Consider the following 25561-nt stretch of genomic DNA (forward strand, 5'->3'; position numbering starts at 1 on the left):
ATCACTGAATCTTGAAGAATGAGTAGGAATGCATTATGCAGAAAACAAGGAAAGAAGGATTCTAAGTCATGGATGCATGAAACAGCATGATGCATTGAGGAAAGAGAAAACAAGTGTGTGGTTCTGTGGAAAAGCTAAAGGAGGTAAGATGACGCAGTACAGGATTCTGAAGGGTCTCCTACAGTAGACCAAGGAAAATGATCCTCATCTGAGAAAACAGGAAGTCACTGAGAGGCCTTTCATACAAGAAGTTAGGTGACTGGATGTGCACTTTACAAAGACTGTGCTCATGTACAGCAGACCTTAGAGGAGCAAGGCCAGAGGCAGATAAGGGATAAAATCTTAAAGAAAAAAAAAAAAGTTCATGATTCAGACACAGCACAACTTGGGCATTTGAGTAAGCTGTAAAGGATATGGAAGGGTAAGGATTTCAGTAAATCCTTGGAATAAACCTCAAGTTTGGTAGCAGGTAGTATTTTTAACCTGAATAGGAAATTAAAGGATAAGAACAAGTTTTGGAGGATAATGATTCCAATCTGTACATATTTGTTTAAAGTAATATATGGGGCATTCAGGTGGAGATACTCAGTAGGCAAAAGGAATTATGGGTCTTGAGCACAGAGAGGGGCCCCGGTCAGAGCCATAACTACCCAACCACAGCCATATTAAAGTCATCAAAATAGTGAGACTGACTAGGGAGAAGACACAGAGTGAGAACAGAATTTGTCCTCAGAACAAACCCTGAAAGCAGTGAAATTAGTCAAAGGACAAGAAATCAGTGAAGAAAACCAAATAAGAACAAGGTGCCAGAAGGAGGATCTTAAGGGTGTTTTAAAGAAGCCACAGTCCTCAGGGAGTTTCAAGAAGAAAGAAAAAGTCAGTTATGCCTAAAGCTATTCATTGTGGCCAAGCAATGTCAGAACCAAAAGCATTCCCAGAGTTGTGAGCAAGATCAAGCGTTTACTACACGTAGCAATTACAAACTCACTGATGACATCAGTAAGAGCAAAATCAGTGAAATGGTGAGGGTAGAGGTCAGACTGAAAAAGGGGTGAAAAGTAAACTGGAAGTAGTGAAGAAGCCGCATAACTGCAAATTAGACTGTCAATGGCAGCTATCAGGATGGAGAGAGCCCTTGGGCTAGAAGACAGAGGGTTGAAGAGGATGGTATATGCATGCCTGTAACTGTTTAATTTTTTTAAATAAGAGATATTTAAGTATTTCAATGAAAGGCAGGGATCAGAGTAGAGAATGGGAGCTGATGGAGTGAGGAGACATGGGGGTACAGAGCTTTGATAATAGCAGAGATCTATCCTTTGTGATTAGAATAAATAATGACATAGGTAAGTTTGTAGATATGAGGGAGAAGAAAATTCTATCTAATGACTATTTTCTCTGTAATACAGGGGGATAGTTTCTGTGATAACATTAAAATTTCTCGGTGTGCAAAAATTTCACACAACCACACCAGATGTATATACCAGTATATATTAATTTAATCCTATACTTTGTAATACTCTGCAACTGCTATTCCAAACTGAGTATTCAAAGAATTCTTTAAATTCCTAGTTCTATATCAAATGAAACTAGACATCATCTTACTCAGAGACTATCAGCTAATCCCAGAGCAAATCTAAGAACAATGGATGAGTGATAATTTGTGAGAAGTTTTTAGATGAAGAAACAGATCAACACAGACGACAAGTTTAACAGCAACGCTAAACCCAATGATAACAGAAAAGCAACAATCTCCCAAAGAGTTTCCTTAAAGGACAGAAGAGTCATAGGCTACACTGGGAACATGGAACATGATGTACTTGGTTATAAGTGAAATTTTTACTACTGAGTAAAAAGGGAAAAGGTACCCATTCATTGACCAAATTGTCATTATTTGATATAATGACTGTATACAGTAATTATTACATTTACCAAAAACCTACTACATGCCTACTATATAACAAGTAAAATCTTTTAATGTGTATGGAAAATATAAATTATCAGTTTTCATTTTAATTAATATTATGTTGTCTTAGCAAAAATGAACATTAACAGTCAAACTTTGCCTTTGTTTCCTAAGCTGCATATCTTCCATCACTCCTTGTATGTGGTCCACATTTTCTTTATTTTCAATGGTTACATCTTTTCCATAGGCCCAGGATGCCTGATTGGAGATCTGATCCAGAAGACCTTGACCTTTTTCACGCAAACCTTGCAATCCTACATCTAAAACAAAAGGTACTAGATTTAATCTCTTAAACAAGAGGTGCTTTCCCTCCCTCAAGTAAATACTCTCAGCAGATATTGTACTTGAATTCTAAGTATAACAATTTTGTACATTAAAGTACCTTGGGATGAAGCCCTCTGAATATTTCAATCAATTACCCCTTTAAATGTGGCTCAAACTGGAGCTCCCCCTAACTCAAATTCTCCCTAAAGAGAATTTCCAGAGGGTGAATTTCCATAAATAATAATAGGAAGAAAGTGTGAGAATTTCTATTTTGGTAAGTAAGATTTTCCATTTTTTTCCTTTCTTGCTTTTACATAGTTCAATTTTTAGAAGAACAAGGCAAATGTTTTGTTCAAAAACATGTATGAATTGCAAAAAAAAAAAAAGACTTTAAAACATTTAAGCAATGCATTTTCCCTGTAAGAGGACACTGAACATTTTGAGTGTATCCGCTGTCTAGCAGACAGACACCCAACGAGAAACTACACTTAGAGAATTGTTCACAAGGCTCTAAAATAGGTAAATATACTGGAATTTTCTCTTTTTTCAAGTAAAAATATGGTTCAAGAGAACTTCTGAAATTTTGAAACAAATTTCACTTGGCACATATAATACTAAATATGTATTATGTGGAGTTCCCATCATGGCTCAGCAGAAATGAATCTGACTAGTATCCTTGAGGATGCGGGTTTGATCCCTGGCCTCACTCAGGGGGTTAAGGATCTAGTGTTGCTGTGAGCTGTGGTGAGGGTTGCAGACGTGGCTCGGATCTGGCATTGCTCTGGCTGGGGTGCAGGTCAGCAGCTATAGCTGATCTGACCCCTGGGAACTTTCATATGACACTCCTGCAGCCCTAAAAAGAAAAAAAAAAGAAAAAAAAGAAGTATTATGCATATTATCTATTAAAATAACAAAGACTGTAAGCAAGTAAAATGTCATTTTACTTGATTTTTTTCTTCTTTTTTTGTGCTTTTTGGGCTGTATCTGAGGTATAGGAAATTTCCTAGGTTAGGGGTTGAATTGGAGCTGCAGCTGCCGGCTTACGCCACAGCTACAGCAATGCAGGACCCGAGCTGCATCTTCAAGATGTGTACCACATCTCACAGCAGCAACAGATCCTTAACCCTCTGAGCGAGGCCAGGGATCGAACCTGTATCCTCATGGATACTAGTCAGGTCCGTAACTCACTGAACCACAACAGGAACTCCCTTACCTACTTTTTTCCAAACCCATTCCCCTCAAGTCTTTTTCAAAATTAATCAATTTGATTCAATCACAGATCACCATTTTCTATTAAATCTCTGCTTTAAGTTTCTGCTTCCTCTCTTCTGTTCACCTTTGCCCTCCTGTCCCACTCAATACATCTCCCCCTTCCATTTTTATATCCACTAACACTTCTCCTGGTCATAAGCTAGGGAAATTCACTATAATTCCTACTGTAGTAAAATTTAAAAGGCCTTAGTGTCAAGTGAAAGAACTAGTTTAATGAAATTGGCATAATGAAATAATGAAATTAAACTAGAGAACTAGTTTAATGAAATGGAATAATTGAAATAATGAAATCCTCTCTTTGGAGAGAATGTAACCTTGGCAATATTTCTAATTTAGAGAAACAAATGCACAGATCCAAACCAACTATTTTTTTTCACAAGGTTAGGATATAGCAACAACAAAAATCATTGCATAAAACACAGTTTGGGGCATACAGGATTTGCCACAGAACACTTCACAGCTAATTACAGTTTATGCATGCACTACAAATAACTGTTCATAGAATATGCAAGACATAGCACCTGTAGATATGGCTGGGTAAACAAGAAAGGCTAAAGGACCAATGAAGGAAGCGTGACTGACCAACAATGAAAAAAAATTGTAGCATAAATTATACCCTTCCGGGGAATAAAACCTTTTTCTACTAAATTTTCCTGTGTTCCCTTTAAATAATTATAATTAGTTCAATATAGGTTTATTTGTCTAACCATAGTGATGATATTTTTTAAAAAAGAACCCTTATGTTTCAGCATTTTTAAAATCTGCTTACCAACACTTTTCAGCTTCTCTTCAAGCAGTTTTAAAGTTTGCTGAATCGATGCTCCATCAGCTGGTGCTACATCTACGCACAACATCCCTAATAAGCCATCCAACTGCTGAGACAACTAAAGCAGAGGGACACCAAAGAGATAACCCTGATGTAATCAGCATCTAAAGTGTTTAATGATTAATGAGGTTTATATCTAATGAGGTTATCACAATTATACTTGAAAAAGACTATGTTGTTAAAAGACAAGGACAAATAATTAAATACATGTTATCTGAAAGACAGGAAAGACAGATGCATGCACCAGGAAGACAAAGGAGTATGTCCAGGTCAGCAGAATATAAAAAAGTATTGAAACTTTCATTTCAATCCACCTTATAAAGCATGAACATTAAAAAACTATCAAAATGAAAGATATCTATTACGTTGGGACACTCAAACCAAAAAAAAAAAAAAATTAGTTGCATGCAGAATAACTTAAAATTAAAAAAAAAAGAAGTTTATCTTATTTCCCCCACCAGTGAATTATTTTATTGTTACAGAAAAATAATTAGGAGACATGCAAACCTGCAAAAATGATGTGCAGATAAGTATTCAGATAATCTGAAGAAAAGAAAAGCAATCAGAATAGAAACTTACATCTTGGGCAACACCGTGAAATTCAAGAGCTGCTTGTAAAAGATTCTGCCTAAATTCCAGCTGACTGGCCTGTCGATAACAAACATCACTAAGTTGTTGCTGCAGCGACTTCAGTTCCACAAGATCTTCCTCATCCCCAGCATTTAAGAGTGCTGCAATTTGCTGATTAAGTTCTACATATACTGCAAACCACTCCTGCAATAAGACGTTAAAAAGTAAATTAAGGATCAGATTAGTTCCTAAAGAACTATATTACATTTTATAGTATCTCCAGATACACTAAGTAATATATATGGTAATTTTCTAAAGCAAAAATACTTAAATTCAGGACAAAAATTACCCAGTGCCCAAATCCTTCCACTGTGTTCCCTGGAACTCACTCTTGCCAATAGCAAAATCCACTTTCTCATCCTGGCCTCTAAATGTTCCCTTCTCTTTCTTGTTCTATGTGAAACCTGTCATGATCAGAGAAAGCAGATAGTCTTGCACCCCTCTACTGACTACTGCTTTTGTTTCCATAGTCAAATTACCACAAGCCTGGAGGTAGGGGAGGTGGCTGCCTCACTCCTAATTACTATTTGCAGACCACTTCTCCCTCTTCTCTCAAAAACCACATCCCCTGTTAAGGGCACAGTGTGGGATTACATCCTGCTGACCATTCCTGTTGCATACCCTCATCTCAGAGTTACTGGAATTCGCTGCCTTCCTCTCAGTGCCTGCCTTCTTACTGACTTCTACCATGCCATTCCAACATCTCAACATTGAACTCATGGTTCCCTGATGCCCTCCCTTCCTCACTTCCAACTATCTTTTCTTCACCCCACTTCAGCTACCTACTCCAACAACAAAAAAATCTTGTCATTATCATATACTATTTTACAGCCCCCAAATCTTAATTTTAAGAATCCTATTCTCTAAGCCACAAGCTACTAACTCTGCCCACTCCTACAGCCCCATGAAATCCATCAAATCTCACTGACCTCAGCATGTTTTATCGTCCAGCCTTAGCTACACTGCTCTCCACTCCCTCTTTCCCCAACTTATTATACAGTTTAAGTTCTGTATAATAAGACAGTAATACTCGAGAGCCTCAAGGACTGTCTTTTCTCTTTACTAAGGGTATGATTTTCATCAAGTCATTAAATCTTTCAAGACCTATTTCTTCACAGCAGTATTTTTCAACTGGTGGCCATTTTGCTCCCTAGGGAACTTTTGGCAGTACCTAGAGACATTTTTGGCTGTCACAGCTGGGGAGGGAGGGATGCTACTGCATCTAGTGTGTAGAGGCCAGTGATGCTACTAAATACCTATAATCACAGGACAGCCCCTACAACAAAGACTTATCAATAAAAAAATCAATGATGCTGAGGACAAGGAAACTGGTTCTATACAGTTGTCCCTCAGTATCCTAGAGGGACTAGTGCTAGGAATTCAAAAATCTATAGATGCTCAAGTCCCATTCTCAGCCCTCCATTTTTGCAGATGTTGCCCCCATGGATAAAGAGGGGTAACTGTACAAGAGTTCTGGTAATACTTGTCTTACCCATTTTACTGGTTACTGTATGGATTTAGGTAATATATATAAAATGCTTTTTAAACTAGTGATTATAAAGGTTAATGGAGACTGGCTGATTTAAAGCAGGAAATATTGTCTCAGAAAATTACCACTGTTGTGCTCTAAAATTGAAAGAGATTTCAGAGTCTTCTTTATAGTGCTTACAAATTTAGTTAATACTCTAAATAAATAGATCTAATTCTTTGAAGAAGTAACAGCAATGATTCAGAGAAAAACAGCAAAGTAAAGGATTAGAGTCCTGGGATAGTATTTTTTGCAGTGAGAACTATCTACATCAGATTACCTGATGGTTATTTACAATACCTAAGCTCCCCTCAACCTACTAAATCAGAGTGTATGGGGGTGTAACTCTGCAACATTTTAACAAATTAATTATGTGACTCTCATAACCACTAAGGTTTCAGAACTATCACCCTGAAGCTGATTTTTCCCCCCTGGTTTAAACATGTGAAATATTACGCCTTAGTAACCAGACTAGAGATGCAGACAATTTAAGAACTATGTCTTATAAAATTAACACCTGAAATTAGGACTCGGGTTGTCAAAAAGAAATAATCAGTCTCTCTGAGATGTGGAGGAAAAAAATTTTCCATCAAAATGTTCCTTCTTAGGAAATAGGGATACATAGCATTTATAGAACCTTAGGTAAATAAGCTATATTCAGTTCAGTTATGGGCATTATCTTGCCTATCTCTTACGAACATTTAACTGTACAGAAAATTATTATTTCATATTTCAAAAAACAAAAAAACAATAAACTAGGAATTCCCACTGTGCATTGTGCTTTAAGAATCTGACTGTAAGAAAACTATAGGCCAATATCATTGATGAATATAGATGCAAAAATTCTCAACAAAATTTTAGCCAACTGAATCCAACAACATATAAAAAAGATCATATACCATGACCAATGGGGATTCATCCCAGGTTCACCAGGATGGTTCAACATATGCAAATCAATCAACAAACGTCATACACATTAACAAAAGAAAAGTCAAAAACCACAGGATCATCTCAATGGACACAGAAAAAGCATTTGACAAGGTCCAATATCCATTCATGATAAAAACTCTTACAAAAGCGGGTACAGAGGGAACATACCTTAACATAATAAAAGCCATTTACGACAAAACCACAGCAAATATAATACTCAATGGAAAAAAGCTGAAAGCCTTCCCACTAAAATCTGGAACAAGACAAGGATGCCCACTCTCACTGCTTTTATTCAATGTAGTATTGGAAGTCCCAGCCACAGCAATAGGACAAGCAAAAGAAATAAAAGGTACCCAAATTGGAAGAGAAGAGGTGAAATTGTCACTGTATGCAGATGACATGCTACTATATATAGAAAACCTTAAGGACTCAACCCAAAAACTACTCAAACTGATCAACAACTTCAGCAAAGTAGCAGGATATAAGATTAACATTGGAAATCAGTCGCATTTCTGCATACTAACAATGAAATATTAGAAAAGGAATACAAAAACACAATACCTTTTAAAAATCACATCCAAAAAAACAAAATACCTGGAATAAATGTGACCAAGGAGGGGAAAGACTTATATGCTGAGAATGATAAAACATTAATCAAGGAAATTAAAGAGGATTAAAAGAAATGGAAAGATATTCAATGCTCCTGGGTTGGAAAAATTAATATTGTAAAAATGGCCATACTACCCAAAGCAATCTACAGATTCAAGGAAATCCCTATCAAACTACCCATGACATTTTTCACAGAACTAGAACAAATAATCCAAAAATTTATATGGAACCATAAAAGACCCAGAATTGCTAAAGCAATCCCGAAGAATGAAAACCAAGCAGGAGGCATAACTCTACCTGACATCAGGTGAAATTACAAAGCCACAGAAATCAAGACAGTGTGGTACTGGTACCAAAACAGACATACAAACCAACAGAACAGAACAGAGAATCCAGAAACAAACTTATGGTCAATTAATCTTCAACAAAGGAGGCACGAATATAAAATGGGGAAAAAAAAAAAAAAACAGTCTTTTCAGCAAGTGGTGCTGGGAAAACTGGACAGCTGCATGTAAATCAATGAACATGGAACACACCCTCGCACCATGCACAAAAATAAACTCAAAACGGCTTAAAAACTTAAATGTAAGACAAGACACCATCAAACTCCGAGAAGAGAACATAGGCAAAACATTCTCTGATATCAACCTTACAAATGTTTTCTCAGGTCAGTCTCCCAAAGCAATAGAAATAAAAGCAAAAATAAACCAATAGGACCTAATCAAACTGACAAGCTTTTGCACAGCAAAGGAAACTAAAAAGAGAACAAAAAAGACAACTTACAGAATGGGAGAAAATAGTTTCAAATGATGCAACTGAGAAGGGATTAATCACTGAAATATACAAACAACTTAAACAACTCAATGGTAAAAAGACACAACAACCCAACTGATAAATGGGCAAAAGACCTGAATAAACATTTCTCCAAGTAAGATATACAGATGGCCAATAGGCACATGAAAAAATGTTCATCACTGATTATTAGAGAAATGCAAATCAAAACTACTATGAGGTAGCACCTCATACCAGTCAGAATGGCCATCATTAATAAGCTCACAAATAACAAATGCTGGAGAGGATGTGGAAAAAAGGGAACCCTCCTTCACTATTGGTAGGAATGTAAACTGGTACAACAACTATGGAAAACAGTATGAAGGTACCTTTGAAAACTACATATAGAACTACCATATGACCCAGCAATCCCACTCTTGGGCACATATCCAGACAAAACTTTCCTTGAGAAAGACACATTTACCTCCATGTTCATTGCAGCACTATTCACAATAGCCAAGACATAGAAACAACCTAAATGTCCATCAGCAGATGAATGGGTTAAGAAGATATGGTATATATACACAATGGAATACTATTCAGCCATAAAGAAGAACAAAATAATGCCATTTGCAGCAACATGGATGGAACTAGAGACTCTCATACTAAGTGAAGTATGTCAAAAAGAGAAAAACAAATACTATATGACATCACTTATATCTGGAATCTAATATATAGCACAAATGAACCTTTCCACAGAAAAGAAAATCGTGGACATGGAGAACAGACTTATGGCTGCCAAGGGGGAGAGGGAGGGAGTGGGATGGACTGGGAATTTGGTGTTAATAGATGCAAAACTATTGCCTTTGGAATGGATAAGCAATGAGATCCTGCTGTATGGCACTGGGAACTATATCTAGTCATTTATGATAGAGCATGATAATGTAAGAAAAAAGAATGTATACATGCATGTACGACTGCATCACCTTGCTGTACAGTAGAAAATTGACAGAACACTGTAAACCAGCTATAATGGAAAAAATAAAAATCATTATAAAATATAAATTTAAAACAATAATATATGATACACATTGATATATAGATATAGATCTCTTAGGAATTAATGCATATAAAATAAAAATGTAAAGAACTACATGGGAATGATAAACATGTCTGATACTGCTTGAGAGAAAGGGAGAGCTTTCAATAGCCAGTCCTGTTTTACACAAGTGAGCATTTATGCTCCTGTATGTGCCAAAGATGCAACTCTTAATATAAAGAATAACTATACCTTTGTCATTTCAGCCTTTTGAAATAATAGGCAGAAGTGAAAATACCCAAGTACTTTTGTTTGAACCATAAGAAAAAAAAAAAAAAAAGAATCTGACTCTATCTGCTGGGGTCACAGCTGTGCCTCAGATTCAATCCCTGGGCCCAGGAACTTCCATATGCCATAGCTGTGGCCTTAAAAAACAACAACTCCAATATATGGGGTTTGGATTCAGATGGTAGATAAGAAATGAATTTGGATGTTCACATACTAGGACAAAGGCAGTCTTCAGGATTAATACTGGAAATGTATGTGAATTGGTGGTGATGCACAGTTGGTGAAATGACGAGTATTTATACTTTATACTATGATATAGGAATCTCAATCTAGGAGGAAAGAAACACTGCTGATTCGCTTAGGCTGGGTCTTGATCCCTCATGTAGACAGACCTGTTTTGTTGCATACTATTAATACCACAAGACACCAGCATCCTCTTTAGAGACCAGAGGACAGTACTGCGGGGGGCGGGGGGAGGGGGATGCTGACAGAATCTTAAAGCAGCTTCAGAGATTTATGCCTCTGCACATTCCTTTCATGTGTTTTTTCCCACCACTCATCTACCTCCATCTAAAAGCTAAAATAAGATTTATTATTGAGCTAAAATACTTTAAAATTTATTTTATGTTAATTTAATCATTGTTATGTACCTTAATATTTTTTCTGTTGTGTTTACCTACTATTCAAAATTCAAGTAAACTTCTTATCGAAGTTCCTTAACAAAAAACCTACATATTAGTAGAATTTTCATTTTCTATATATATTGGTACTGAATAGCCTAATCAATATGGATTTATTTTATCTTTACTTTTTTTTTTTAGGGGTGCACCTGTGGTACAAGGAAGCTACAGCCACTGGGCTAGGGGTCGAACTGGAGCTACAGCCACTGGGCTACACCACAGCAGCAATGCAGGATGTGAGCCATGTCTGTGACCTACACCACAGCTCAGGGCAACATCAGATCCCCAACCCAGAGTGAGGCCAGAAATCAAACCCACATCCTTATGGATACTAGTGGGATTTCGTTTTCACTGCACCACAATGGGAACTCCTAATTTTTGGCTTTACTTCTTATAATTGCTTTTATAAAGACTCTAAAATTTCATACTTGAAAGAGAACTTTAACACAAAATGGAATATTAAAAGTTTCTCCAAATTCCACCCATATTAAGCAATCAATATACTAGAAATTAGTCATCATAATTTCCTAAGATCTGAACAATTCCAATATAGGCTTTAAAGTGCTGACTTATTTACAAAGATAAAAGAAAAATTTTAATAAAATATTAGAATATCTTAAACATCATAAGCTAATATACGCATCCTGCATTAACCTATGCTCAAGGTGATAATGCAGTGCCACCTATTGGCTAAAACAGTGCAATTCCAGTATTGCTTTCTAGAATCTGATGGAATTTTTTTTTCTCAATTTTCAATCCCTGGTTGGTTGCATCCTTGGATACGTGTAGAACCTGCGGATAAAGAGGGTCAACTGCATATACAGTGTCTTTGCAATTTTTCTAGTTAGTACTTGCAAGATACCTAAAAATGAAATCCCATAATTGAAAAATCTATATATTTTATGCATTTCACAGGTCCTAACATAATGGTTTTTTCTTTCATGGTGGAAAAAAAAAACTGTTTAAATTTGTATTTAACTTATAATTCCTATTGCTAAGGTTATACTTTCAAAACTGAGGACTATAGATGAAGGTTTTATTTTTGTACTATCACTTTCTTCTGTGACTGTAATTTTTAAAATTTCACATGACTTGTGTTTCTATAAAAGTATTTAAAACTATACTGGAGACTAAATCAAAACCAAACTCCTAATGAATATGTACTAAGTGGTTAAAATGTACTTGATGGCCATTAAACATACTGTACTTTATGCATTTAGATACGGCAACTTATCACTTAGTACACACACGCTATTAATTATGTCCATTAATAATAGCACTGTAACTTGCAGAGGAAAAAGCTTCTCACACTGTGCTGGCTCTCAATCTCTTCGTGCTTCTGCTGTAGGGCTTGGGAAGCCCGAATGGAGTCTCCAATCCCCCACTGGGCTCTCAGTTGTTCTGATCCAGGCCCTTCAAGCCAGTTCACAACCTATGAATGGAAGTTGAGATGAAACTTTAAAGGAATCAAAAGCTTTTCAAACTTTCATTCTAGCTGGATTTCCCCTCCCACAGTTCCTCAAGTATTCTTAATTTAAATTCTTTAAATTTTATTGTACAGGCAGTAAATGTTTCTTTTGGAACTATACAGCTATAATGTGACAAATTTTCCAAGGCCTAAATTTGAAGGAATGTAAACTGTAGCACCTTAGCCTTTCAGCTATCTGATCACCTTCCAGGCAAAAGAAATCTAGAATGCTCTCACAGAGAGGATTAAAAATTAATTTATGATGATAAGAAAATCAGAGAACGCTAGGATTTAAAACTGGAAGGGACATCAGAAATTACACTGGTCAAATTTCTTATCTAATGCTTAAGAAAACTGAATTTCAGAGAGATTAAGTGACTTGCTCAAAGTAAAATAATTTTTAAAAAACTAGGACTAAAAGTCTCATGTGCCCTGACTTATGGTCTAAAGTTCTTCCTGAAGCATTGATAAAACAGAATGAATTAACTGATATAAAGTTAAAATACTATTTTTCTCACTTTGAAAAGCAAATTAAAAACTGTAGAGTTATAACAATGCAATACTCTCTAGGGGTCTTCTTAGGATCAGCTAAACCTGCAGACCCCCAAGACCACCGGTACCATGTCTACTCAGAAGGATGTAGAGAGGGTTCTACAGTTTGCTATTACAGCATCATTGGGTGTTTTTCTTCTGCCAAGTCGCTGAAGCAGTCCAAGAGTTCAGGAGATGAGATCCACATGGGACACAGAGAGGAGACACTCTGGCATCAAAACCTCATACCACACAGGGGTCATGCCCACTGTAAAAGTCCCTGAGCTCAAGGATGCCCGAAGTTATGTCTTTCATCAAGTATTAATAGTTCTCCCAGTCTAGATCCAGAATAATTTTTACTACAAGCAATGCTGCCTAGTAACACAGTTGACATTCTAATTTTTATCACATTTTCAAGGAAACAGAGCTAGATAGTTAAGCAAAGATCAATTTCTCATGCAGTAAGAGGAAAGGTTTTTACTCTACCCACAAACATATAAAACTCTAAACCTACAGAGACACAGTGAAACAATTCTAACAGAAAAAATATTACCAAGCTAAATGATTATTTCTCAAGTGAAATTACAATCAAGAATTCAACAACAGATATACGGTTATGCCCTAAATCGAAACTTATGATAGCTCCCAAAAAGTGAATCAGGATGTCTCTGCAGCATAACATTATAAACCCAGTGGACAGACAGGCTTACTTTAGAATTTTATAATAGAGCATCACAGACCCACAGTGTATTCCATAGTTATTACCAGGTTAAAATATATTTATTTTAAAACCTAACAGTTTATATAATTTTAATTTATATAAAAGTACATCATAGGGAAAAATCATTATATATTCTCTTCCATTAATTTTTCACATGCACTGCATTTTCACATTACTTCAGATTTAAGTGCTGCAGCCAATTCTTATAAAGCACAAATAAATTCTATCCTGTGTTTTCACTGCCATGTAGCTATTGTTATAATTTTCAATAGTTGCAAACCTCTTTTTTAAGAGGGCCAACTTCCTTGGCTGCCTTCATCCCTCACTCCTTCTTGTCTGTCCAACCAACCAATCAATAACCCCATTAAAAAATAAGTAATGTACTACCTCAAATAACTATTATACCTTCTTTCACAACTTCAGTTCTCTATTGTTGAGCATGAATTACTTAGAATGTCCTCCAACTCTAAGCAATTCTAAAATGTACATATATATTGCAGTTATATATAACAGCATTTTCTCTAATTCTCTATTGTTTTCCTAGAAAACATCTTCAATGGAGATGTTGGGTCCAAAGATGATGTAATGTTAATGACTAATAGTATACACTATGAAATTATAGTCTAAAACATCTGTTTCTACTTGAAATATTTAAGTCATTAAAGTTTTAACTGAGAATAACCTTGGAAAGGTATAAAACTGACTACTACTTTTAAAATAGTTCTACCAAATGAAAAACAGAAATCTCTTCAGGTATGTTTTCAAGTACTAGTGAGACTGAATAAACTGCAAATGTTTGCTTAGTAACAGCATTTGATCTTTTGTGATTTATCACTTCATGAATGTGTTCATTTATGCCCTGGTATCTTAAATATTAATATATTCTTAGTGTCCACCTTCTCTTTATAAGGTTGTAATACTAGCGAGCAAAAACTCAAAACCAAAAATAGTCTATGCATTATTTTTGACTCACCAGAATAACCTGCTACAATTTTCTTTGCTAAATTCAGTTTTCAGACTCCTAAAATATACTTGTGGTTGCCAAGAGGGAGAAGGGAGGGAGTAGAGAGGGAGTGGGGTGCACTGAGAGTTTGGAGTTAGCAGATGCAAAGTATTACATTTAGAATGGATAGGCAATGAGGTCCTACTATGTAGCACAGGGAGCCATATCCAGTCTCTTGACAACCATGATTGGAAGATTATATATATATATATATATATATATATATATATATATATATATATGACTGGGTTACTTTGCTGTATAGCAGAAATTGGCACAACACTGTAAATCAACTATAATAAAAAATTTTTAATTAAAAAAATAAACAACAAACGAAAAACAAAAATACAATGCTTTTTGTTCCTCAACATCTTCACTTCTTCTGCTTTACTCTTTTGTAAAAGTTATCTTTGGAGGGGCAGGGTACTAGGATCCTGTTTGTCTCTGCTAGCCTGTGGAAAATATTACTCTTCCACAAAAGAGAAAGATGAGCAGTTTGGTTTAGAGAAAGCACTAGGCATGACTCTGAATTCTGGCTCTGCTCCTAGTAGTTGAAACACTTAGGCCATCATCTTTAAATTGGTTTTAATGCTACCTACAGTACAGGGCTGTTGTCAGGAATATACCAGTCATTACATGTGAGATAGGTATTGCAGATGATACCAGTAACTGTTAGCGTCTTTGCTTTCTCATTTCTTTTTCTGAAGGAAAAAGGCTGGTTTCTTCTGTTTATTCACCTTTATAAACTTTGTCTCACATCTGTATCTTACAGTAAGATCCATGGGTTTCCTAAGGAGATCCCCAAACTAAGTGTCTTATTCTATGCTTTTTTTTTTTTTTTTTGGCTTTTGGCTTTTGAGGGATGTACCTGTGGTAGATGGAGGTTCCCAGGCTGGGGTCTAATCAGAGCTGTAGCTGGTGACCTAAACCACAGCCACAGCAATGTCAGACCTGAGCCATGTCTGCGACCTACCACATAGCTCATGGCAATGTCAGATTCTTAACCCACCGAGTGAGGCTCAGGATTGAACCTGCAACCTCATGGTTCCTAGTCGGGTTCGTTTCTGCTGCGCCACAATGGGAACTCCTATTCTATGCTTTCAAACAATGGAAATAAAAATAGTAAGGTTTAAGGAAGCTTACGTAAACATTCTGAAACAATTTTCCATTCGCTTCTGGAGACTCAATTTCTTCTCATTTATTACTACGTATTACAAATATGACTAGAAAAACAGATATAAAATAGCATTTAAGTATTTTAAACAATTAATAAATTATTTCACCAGAAATTTCTAAATTTTAGAAATATAGGTGGAGGGAGTTCCCATTGTGGCTCAGCAGGAACAAATCTGACTGCTATCCATGAGGTCGAAAGGTTTGATCCCTGGCCTCACTCAGTGGGTTAAGGATCTGGTGGTGCTGAGAACTGTGGTGTAGGTCACAGATGCAGCTTGGATCTGGCATTGCTGTGGTTGTGGTATAGGCTGGCAGCTACAGCTCCAATTTGACCTCTAGCCTGGGAACCTCCATACGCCAAGGGTGCGGCCCTAAAAAGACAAAAAAAATTAAAAAAATTAAAATATGGGTGGAATAAAAGTACCTCATAAATTTTAACTAATTAATGTGTTATATATTATTTTTAAAAACCTAAGAAAATATTTAAACACTTAAACTTTGGAATTTTAGAATGCTCCAATCACAAAAGAAGCAGGTTAATATAAATCATAATTGGGGAAAAATAATTCATTAGCATGGAACTTTCAAAGAGCCATAAATCTAAAAATAAAATTTAAATAAACCAAAGACTCCTTGGGACAAAAAATCAGTTACACAGTCAAGTGTAAACAGAGTTTTAATATACGCCGAAAGTAATTTCCTTTAGTATGCAACATCAGTAGATACTGTAAATATATGACTATTTCTAATAAAAATAATGCAAATTGAGGTTGATGCCCTAGTAAATAAGTCTATTTAAATGCATTAATGACAGTGGTCTGCCAAACTAAGTTATAAAACTTAACTTTAATCAGGACATCTTGTTCAGTCAAAATGAATATTAACTTGGTGAAAAACAGTTTCATGCACAATCCGTATCAATGTGACCTCTCAAATAGTTACATTTCTATGCAAAGTATAACCTTGGAGATATGCTCTTAAAAGCCAGCATTACAAATATTTTAGAGGCCTAAAATGCATAAGACTATCTACCATTTTTTTCTGGTCAGGCTGATTTCTAACGACTGCATGAGAGAATATCTACAAGTATGTGAGGTCAAACCAGGCAGAAGGACATGTCATGCAAATGTCAGCATCTGACCTGAAGAAAGAATATGGAGAACTGGGAACACAGCCTCCAGCTGTACACTTATGCAACTCAGAGTGTATCCTATTTTGCATCTATGGTTTCTTTCTACAAAGGAAGAAAAGTCACATGGATGATTCTAGAAATAACATTTGCAATGCTGGCAGAAATGACAACCACAATAAATAATGAGAATAACGATTGCTTATTTAAGTGAAGTGGCATCATCTCTAATTCAGAAGCATGTGGTATCTGATTTTTTTTTTTCATTTTCCCACTGTACAGCAAGGGGATCAAGTTATCCTTACATGTATACATTACAATTACATTTTTCCCCCACCCTTTCTTCTGTTGCAACATGAGTATCTAGACAAAGTTCTCAATGCTATGCAGCAGGATCTCCTTGTAAATCTATTCTAAGTTGTGTCTGATAAGCCCAAGCTCCCGATCCCTCCCACTCCCTCCCCCTCCCCCTCCCATCAGGCAGCCACAAGTCTCTTCTCCAAGTCCATGATTTTCTTTTCTGAGGAGATGTTCATTTGTGCTGGATATTAGATTCCAGTTATAAGTGATATCATATGGTATTTGTCTTTGTCTTTCTGGCTCATTTCACTCAGGATGAGATTCTCTAGTTCCATCCATGTTGCTGCAAATGGCATTATGTCATTCTTTTTATGGCTGAGTAGTATTCCATTGTGTATCTGATTTTTAAATGCAGCAGCAGAAGCATGAAGAACTTCTGCATATCACATGGAGTCTAATACTACTGATCTGAACTGTGGGGAATAAATGACTATTAACTACAGTGGTTATTACTTATAGTTTCTCTACTAGCACTACTGACTTCTTTTGCATTATGTTTTCAGTGATAAGTCAGTAAAAAAAATTGGAAAATTTCAATTTTCACAAATTTTACAAAAGTGGAGATAGTCAACTTAATGATCATCTTTACATAAACAACAAAAAATTTCTTTTTCCCTAAATTTGCAAGACTGAAGATGGTATAATTGTTGCTCTATGTGTGCTGACATAATCAATATACGTTACTATACAGCTAAACTTAAGTAACTATTTTGAAAAGGGAAATGGATCTTTCCCTAAAATGTGCCGTTGTGAAAAACAGTATAGGAACCATTACATGATGAATATTAAACAATATTCTAAACAATTCACATGTAATGCTCATAAGGAAAATTGAATTTTAATGAATTTTATTTGTTTTTAACAATCTCATTAGCAGCATCACCATCATTATAATATCATCATCTCCTTTTTCTCATTTATTTTTTCTTTATCTAATTGAGCTGGTCCATCATTTCCAAAACGCATGTCAATACCTTAACTCCTTTGCCCTTCTGTCTTTTTATCATACCTACAGATTCCATGCAGCAAAACCCAAATGTTGGAGGAATTCCATCACTCATGTCCTCTGATACCTGTACATCAATACCCAGCCCTGAATTGACAGGGTCACACAACACACCAGAAAGCTTCCACTGTAAACTGAAGATGCACACTCTCTGAAAATTACACTTCTGTGGTAATTTCACTTTTCCAATTCCGGCAAAGAAAATGTTGAGTCATCTCCACTCCATTTAAACCTTTAATCCTCTAACCACTGTTCCCAATATGCTGCCTTGCTCCAAACCTATACTATCAAGCAGATTACCTTCGTCCCTTACCTTTCCAAAGAGAAAAAGAAAAACAAACAAAAGCAAAAAAACAAAGAACCTCATCACTCAGGAACTCCTTCATCTTCTTGATGCAAACTTATATACATTGAGGCAATTCTGGATTTACCCATCGTCCTCTTATTACAGTGGAGGAGTTCTCCCTTTTCCATTCTAGAGCTAATCTCTTCAACTGTGTTTTAGAGTCCATTCACTTCCTACAGAGTCAAAATTCTCAACAAGTTCCCTACACTCAGTGTCTCCTTCACTACAGCTCACTCTCATTCCTGAATTACTCCAATGTGCTATGGGCCCTACCACTCCATGCCGTGGGATCACCACTGACCTCGATCTTGTGGATTTTTAGTGGACATGCTAAGTCATCCTCTTATTCGTTCAGCCCCATATGATAGGGTTCCCAACTTCGTCCTTAAAAATGCTTTCTTCTTTTAGCTTCCATGACACAGAGCTCTTCACAATTATCTTCTTCGTCTATGGCCATCCTTCACTGTCTTCTTTTCAGGAGTAGGCTCCTCTATCTTGTCTTATATGCTGGAGTTTCTCAAAACTCATTTAAACAGCCCTCTTCTCATCTACTCTCAGCTCTTTCCTTGGGCAAGTCTCACCCACACCCATGCTTTATTTACCATTCATACAGAGAGATGATAAACAAGTACATCACCAACCCAGACTTCTCCTTTCTGGACCTTCTGTGGATTACTTTTATATAAGGAAAATACCTTCTGCTAGGTGTTTCAAAGACTTGTGAAATTCAACATGTCTAAAACTAAACTCATGCTTTTCCACACCTCTTCCACCCACATGAAAATTCAAACCCTGTGTAGTGTTTCCTAATTAGACAACACCACCATCCATTAAGTCTTGCAAACAAGAAAAATGCTTCATCTCTAATACCACCTTCTTTCTCAACCTTACTCCCTCCACTCTCCTTGGGACTTGGCATGGGTGCAGTTTTACAACTATTCGTATAACTATGTAACTGTGTACCCTAAAGGCAGGAACTCTTGTTTGTTTTTACTCACCACTACATCCCACCTAGCACAATGTCACACTATTGCAAATACTCATTTTTTTAAATGAACAAATAATAGATATTATTAATAAAAAATCATTATGTTTCAGGCACTAAACATTTTATTAAAATTATCTTTTTAAATCCCTGTAACAGCCTATGAGTAGATATTATTACTGTTGTTACTGTTTTCATCAGTTTATTGAGGAGGAAGTTAGGCTGTTGGGCTGTTGAGAAGTACACTTCCCTCTCAAGATCAAACACTTGGAAGTGGTAGAAGAGGGGAGACCCAGGTTACCAGGGAACTTGTATGCCATTCTGCTATTCCATCTTTAGGGTTTTCAAAGATACTCTCCAACTACTTGGCTAAAGTTTATCTGAGTTTAATATGAACTATCATTAACTTATGAGTATATTACAAATAAAAGTTATATACAATTAATGTATGCTCAGAAATCTTCAGTTTATATGTAGTTATCATGAGATAAAGCTTAAATTCTTTTTCTGGAATTCAAGAGCTTCCATGATCCAGTCTTTCCTTCCTTTCAAGCCTTTTTCCCCATGACACTCTGATGCTATAGTCAGGAGTCAGCGAATTACAACCCACAGGCCAATTCTAGCTTACCACTTGTTTTTGTAAATAAAGTTTTATGAAGCACAGTCAAACACATTTGTTTACATAATGACTATGCATTATAATGGCAGAATTAAACAGCCATAACTGTTAAGAAAAAATGTACAGTCCAAAAAGTCTAAACATTTACTAACTGGCCCTTTATAGAACAAGTTTTTCAACAACTGAACTGGACTTCTAGACTGAAATCTACTTTAATGGGAGTAAATATAATAGTTATCATTAATCAAGTCCTGGGTTCTTTTAACAAACTTTCAAGAGAGAGCCCTTTCCCCTGTTTTAGTTAATAAAAGAAGGATGAAAGAGAAAGCAAGAGAGGAAAGAAAAAAAGAAGAAAGTCAAATCGAGGCTCAGGTGGGTGAATAATGTGACCATCTTCACAGAGCAAAATAAGTAGAGAAACTGGGATTCAGATCTTGCTAGATGACCATGTTCCAGGACTCAAAGGCCACAGAACACTACCCCCGGTGCCCACTACTGCCTTTTTCCTCAATAGGACTTATTGTTTACGCATGCTACTCTTTCTCCTCTACAAAATGCCGATTTTCCTTTAAAACCCAAGGGAGGTACCTGGTGAAATCTTACAAATTTTTGGGTACAAAGTCAAATGCTACCTCTTTGACTAAGTCTTCCTAGACCACTGCAACAAGAGGAATAATCCCTCCTATGAACGCTCACAGCACTTCAGTCATACCCTGGTGACACATAACACTATCTCGCTCTTAAGTTTAGTAACAGCAAAATCCAAGTTTACTTTTATATCCTGTAGAAAACCTAGCACAATGTCATAGTAAGTACTTAACAATCACTTATCTAATGAGTGAGTCTAGATAAAAACATTGAGACACTTCTACTCTGGATTTTTTAAATGAATTTACTAAATAATTCAACAGATTAAAAAAGCTATCTTTTTGTTTTGTTTTGTTTTGTTTTTTTAGGGCCACACCCATGGCATATGGAGGTTCCCAGGCTAGGGGTTGAATCAGAGCTACAGCTGCCGGCCTACGCCAGAGCCACAGCAACGTGGGATCCGAGCTGCGTCAGAGACCTACATCACAGCTCACAGCAATGCCGGATCCTTAACCTACTGAGCAAGGCCAGGGATCAAACCTGCAACCTCTTGGTTCCTAGTTGGATTTGTTTCTGCTGTACCACAATGGGAACTCCCAGATAAAATCTAGAATGTAGTCTAAATACAGAAATATCTTCCTCAGTATTGACTTTTAGTGTTTTTAGCCTACTTATAAGAACAAACTTTAACAGGAACTAAAAATTCAAAAGTATTACATACATTTAAAGTTTTTTTTTAATACTATCATACAATAATAAAACTTAACATTATAATTACTTATACTAGGCTACCATTTTGCTAGGACAGAAAAATTCTTCATAATGCCCAAATTAACAACAAAAAACTTAAGTTATTAGAAATTTAAAATCAAGCATCAAAAATAAAATGTTATTTATTGTAAGACTATAGAGACCACAAGTGATGTTTCTAATGACTAGTTATTTCTGAAGTTCTTTCTATAGAGCGAGCTAAATGCTCAATGTCATTACTGCAGAAAATAATTTAAACGCAAATACTAATAGTAAAAAAATATATAATTTAAAATAGTTTGAGAGTCTGGTTTGATTTTTCTCAAGTGCTCTATATAGTGTAAACAAGATTTAGTAAAAAATTAAGTACAGAGTAGAAATTATTTTAAGAAATAACATTTAGAATTAAAAAAGAGTTAAATATATTCAAAGCAGACACCTACCTGCATCACTTTCTGTTGAATCTCTTCTAACTGTGTACGCTTACTACGCTGCCTACAAACTTCCTGGTAGCGGGTATACTGCTCTCGCAGTGAATCTAATAATTTCATAACCTGTGGCTGTGCAAGCAGTTCGTCATCCATAGGAGACCATGAGACCCCTCCATCTGAGCCATTAAATCGACGCTGCTGTAATTCGGATAACAATTCATGCCCTTTATGAATGAAAGATACTTATAATTAATATCCATATAGAAATACAATTCTTCTCAATTTTCTAAACTCTAGTCCCTTATTTTTAGAATGTATTGGCCTATATGTTTACATCTCACTGTAAATAGAGGAAGATATATGTCATATATATACTATACTATATAGTTAGTACACAGTATATATGCTATGTATAATTTCTAGATCAGTTGGTTGATCGATGGATCTATCTATCTGTCAATCTATCTCTCTGTCACAGTGCTGAATTCACTGCTCAGGATATTATGCTAATCAATCCTCTTTCCCCGCAGAGCACAATTACATTCTGTGATTTCTGTCTGATGGTACTAATTAGTATGTTTTGTCTGACAGTACTAATCAATACTAAGCAATATGTTAGAGTATTTCAGTAGTAATGAAAATCCTTAATCATAGCACCTAAAAGAAATGTTGCTGTGTAACAAATGGATGACTAAAGAGAGAAATTCTTTACTACTGATATAAAATAATATTTAAATAATCTGTATTTGTATAAATCTCTACAACATATTAATTAACAGAATCATGAGGGGCCACACTAGTTTAAGAACTGTATACAATGTTATTTGATTATAGCAAACTCATGGAGAAAATCATTCATGCATGAGAAATTACTGTAAAGCTAAAGAAATTAAGGCTAAAAGTGAAATAGCTTTTTTTTTTTTTTTTTAGGGCCATACCTGCAGCATACAGAAGTTCCCAGGCTAGGGGTTGAATCAGAGCTGCAGCTGTCTGCCTAAGACATAGCCACAGCAACACGGGATCCTGAACTCACTGAGTGAGGCCTAGGATTGAACCACATCCTAGGACTGAACCCACAACTTGCGGTTTATTCACTTTTAAAATTGTTAATATTAGGAGTTCAATCCGAGGCCTAGGATTGAACCCACATCCTCATGGATACAGCAACTCCGGATCTGAGCCGCATCTGTGACCTATCACAGCTCACAGCAACACGAGATCCTTAACCCACTAAGCAAGGCCTAGGATTAAACCCACATCCTCATGGATACTAGCTGGGTTCATTACCACTTTGCCACAATGGGAACTCCTAATATTAACAATTTTAAAAGCGAATAAACTGCAACTTGTTTTTCCAGGATAATACTATTTTAAAAGGAGCCCCCAAATATGCAGATATTTAAATTCTCTTCTCTTCCATTTTTATTCAAGAAAATGGCCTAAATTTAAATGGCTTTCAATAACAGAAACGGATTTTTTATTACGATTTGGAGGTACTTCCAATTTATAAAAAACACCAAAGATTGTTCTAAATGTCTCCATTTTATATACTCTTTCTATTCCTACTTTAGTACCTTTTAATATTAAAAAGGACTTAGTGGCTTATAAACGTAATTCTATAATACAAACATAAAAAGTTTCTTAATTCAATGGCATAAGCAGCATTTGAAATGTTAAATATAAATGTGGGATTAAGTTTTTAACCTAAAGCAATATTTTCACTGACAGTCTATCTTCTAACCATGTAATTCTTTCACAGATTATAATTATTTCTTCATTCTTTCCAGAAGTAAGATCTAAATAATACTGAAAAAACTTGGGACAACTGAATCAATTCTGAATATCCAACAGAGATATTCAGAATTTATTTCTTTACTCCTTATTACATTTTATAATTGGAAGAGCACCTGTTTAAAGACTTACAAAAAGTCTTTAAACACACAACACACACATAGTCTTAATATACACTATATATCCATAAAAGTCATTAAATCAGAACAAATGTTTTTTTCCTACTTGGACAACTGTTACCTTTACTATTTTCCTTGTGGATACCATTTCCATTAGAGAAGCAGAATCACATAAAGATTTCAAAGACCATACTTCGAAACCAGACTGCCGTGATTCAAGTCCCAACTCTGGCATTAGCAGTTGTGCAACTTGCTAAACCTTTTAATGCCTCAGTTTCCCCCTCTTAACACTGAGATGACAAAAGTACCTACTTCACTGGGTTGTGGTGAAGGATAAATGAGTTACCATGTGTAAAGTCTTTAGAACAGTGCCTACTACACAGTTGAGTTAGAATTACAACCTATTATTAGAAATAAAATTAAGGTATTTTCACGTAAAAGAATTCCAGTGGGTTCTCCTAGATTTTGTGAAACCATTACTAGAGATATCTGGGCTGGAATATACATACCATGCAGCACTGAACACACACTATGTGCAAGGCCACTGCAAGGTGCTAAGTGTTTTTACATTGTAAAAAACTACAACCAATGGCTCTGGATTTAGATCTTTTTTTAGTATTATAGTGATGGAGCTTAATAGTTATTTGATTCTAGCAATTTATTTAATATCACTAAGCCTTGGCTTTCTCAAGTACAAATAGAAAATACTACTCATTATCTCAAGGGTTAGTGAAATGAAATATGAAAATACAATGATAGAAACATAATGCATATCCAATAATCCTCATAGCAACCCAGTGAAACATTTCATAAATAAGGAAATAAATTAAAATATTTCAAGGGAGAGATAATTTATCATAATTAATAATTTTTTAATATTATAGGTATTTTAACACAGTTAGGTTAAACCAAAGAGCAGTGTGAGAAACTTCCCCTTGAGTTTCTACCACATAAAACACACTCAATCAATGTTTACTTCATGAGCCAATTAACATATGATTGGTTTAATGGATTATGATTATCACTGATAAATATGTTTTTTCATCTTACCTGTCTGAAGAACAGTTTCAGGATCAACTGATGGAAGAAAGTTTAAATCCACAGACCTGGAAAGCACCAAAAAGAGTAATTTTTAAAGTTATATATATGTATATCTATATAACTTAAGAAAATCCTTCATACATATTTATCGAAACAAAGGCACACAATATGAAAATCTGAAGCATATTTGTCCTACCCATATAATTTCTCTTAAGCATTAGGAAGCCCATTACAGACAATTAAACACCAGTAGCCAAAGAAATATCACAAGTATAAAAAAATCACAAAATATACTACTTGGAAAATTCAATTTACTGTTAACTATAGTATTATTTTGAGTATATCAAAGGAATCCATTTTAGTATTTATCCATTGGATATTTGCTTCAAACTGAAATTTGTCACTATACAATAACCCAGAAATGTTAACATTAAATATACATGCAGCCATCCTCTAATCAAAATTTTACCTAACTATATAGCAACCTTTGAGAATTGCAAATACCTTCTCTAATATTCATGTGTATGTGTCCCCTAGCAGTTGTACTCTCTTCTCTATACTAATTATGCTTCATTTGCAGCTGGACCATGGCCTTTAGTTTCTTTCTTTCTTTTTTTAAAAATTTTTTTATTTTTGTCTTTTTAGGACCAGTGTGGCATATGTTGGTCCCCAGGCTAGGGGTCTAACCGGAGCTGCT

The 25561-nt window shown here is 35.6% G+C and overlaps 1 protein-coding gene across 3 annotated transcripts in view; it reads right to left on the reverse strand.

Moving 5' to 3' along the window:
* The window catches only part of SESTD1 (SEC14 and spectrin domain containing 1), a 128970-nt gene that overhangs the window by 15341 nt on the left and 88068 nt on the right, over positions 1-25561 (reverse strand). For all 3 annotated transcript variants that reach the window (XM_047772992.1, XM_047772993.1, XM_047772994.1), the window contains 6 exons: positions 24874-24929; positions 21926-22137; positions 12110-12232; positions 4905-5099; positions 4269-4383; positions 2064-2223 (listed from right to left, as the gene is read on the reverse strand). In XM_047772992.1, coding sequence (XP_047628948.1) covers positions 2064-2223; positions 4269-4383; positions 4905-5099; positions 12110-12232; positions 21926-22137; positions 24874-24929 — 861 coding nt within the window. The remainder of the gene's footprint in view (positions 1-2063; positions 2224-4268; positions 4384-4904; positions 5100-12109; positions 12233-21925; positions 22138-24873; positions 24930-25561) is intronic.

Source organism: Phacochoerus africanus, chromosome 3 (genome assembly GCF_016906955.1).
Source record: "Phacochoerus africanus isolate WHEZ1 chromosome 3, ROS_Pafr_v1, whole genome shotgun sequence".
In the NCBI taxonomy this organism is placed as follows: Eukaryota; Metazoa; Chordata; class Mammalia; order Artiodactyla; family Suidae; genus Phacochoerus; species Phacochoerus africanus.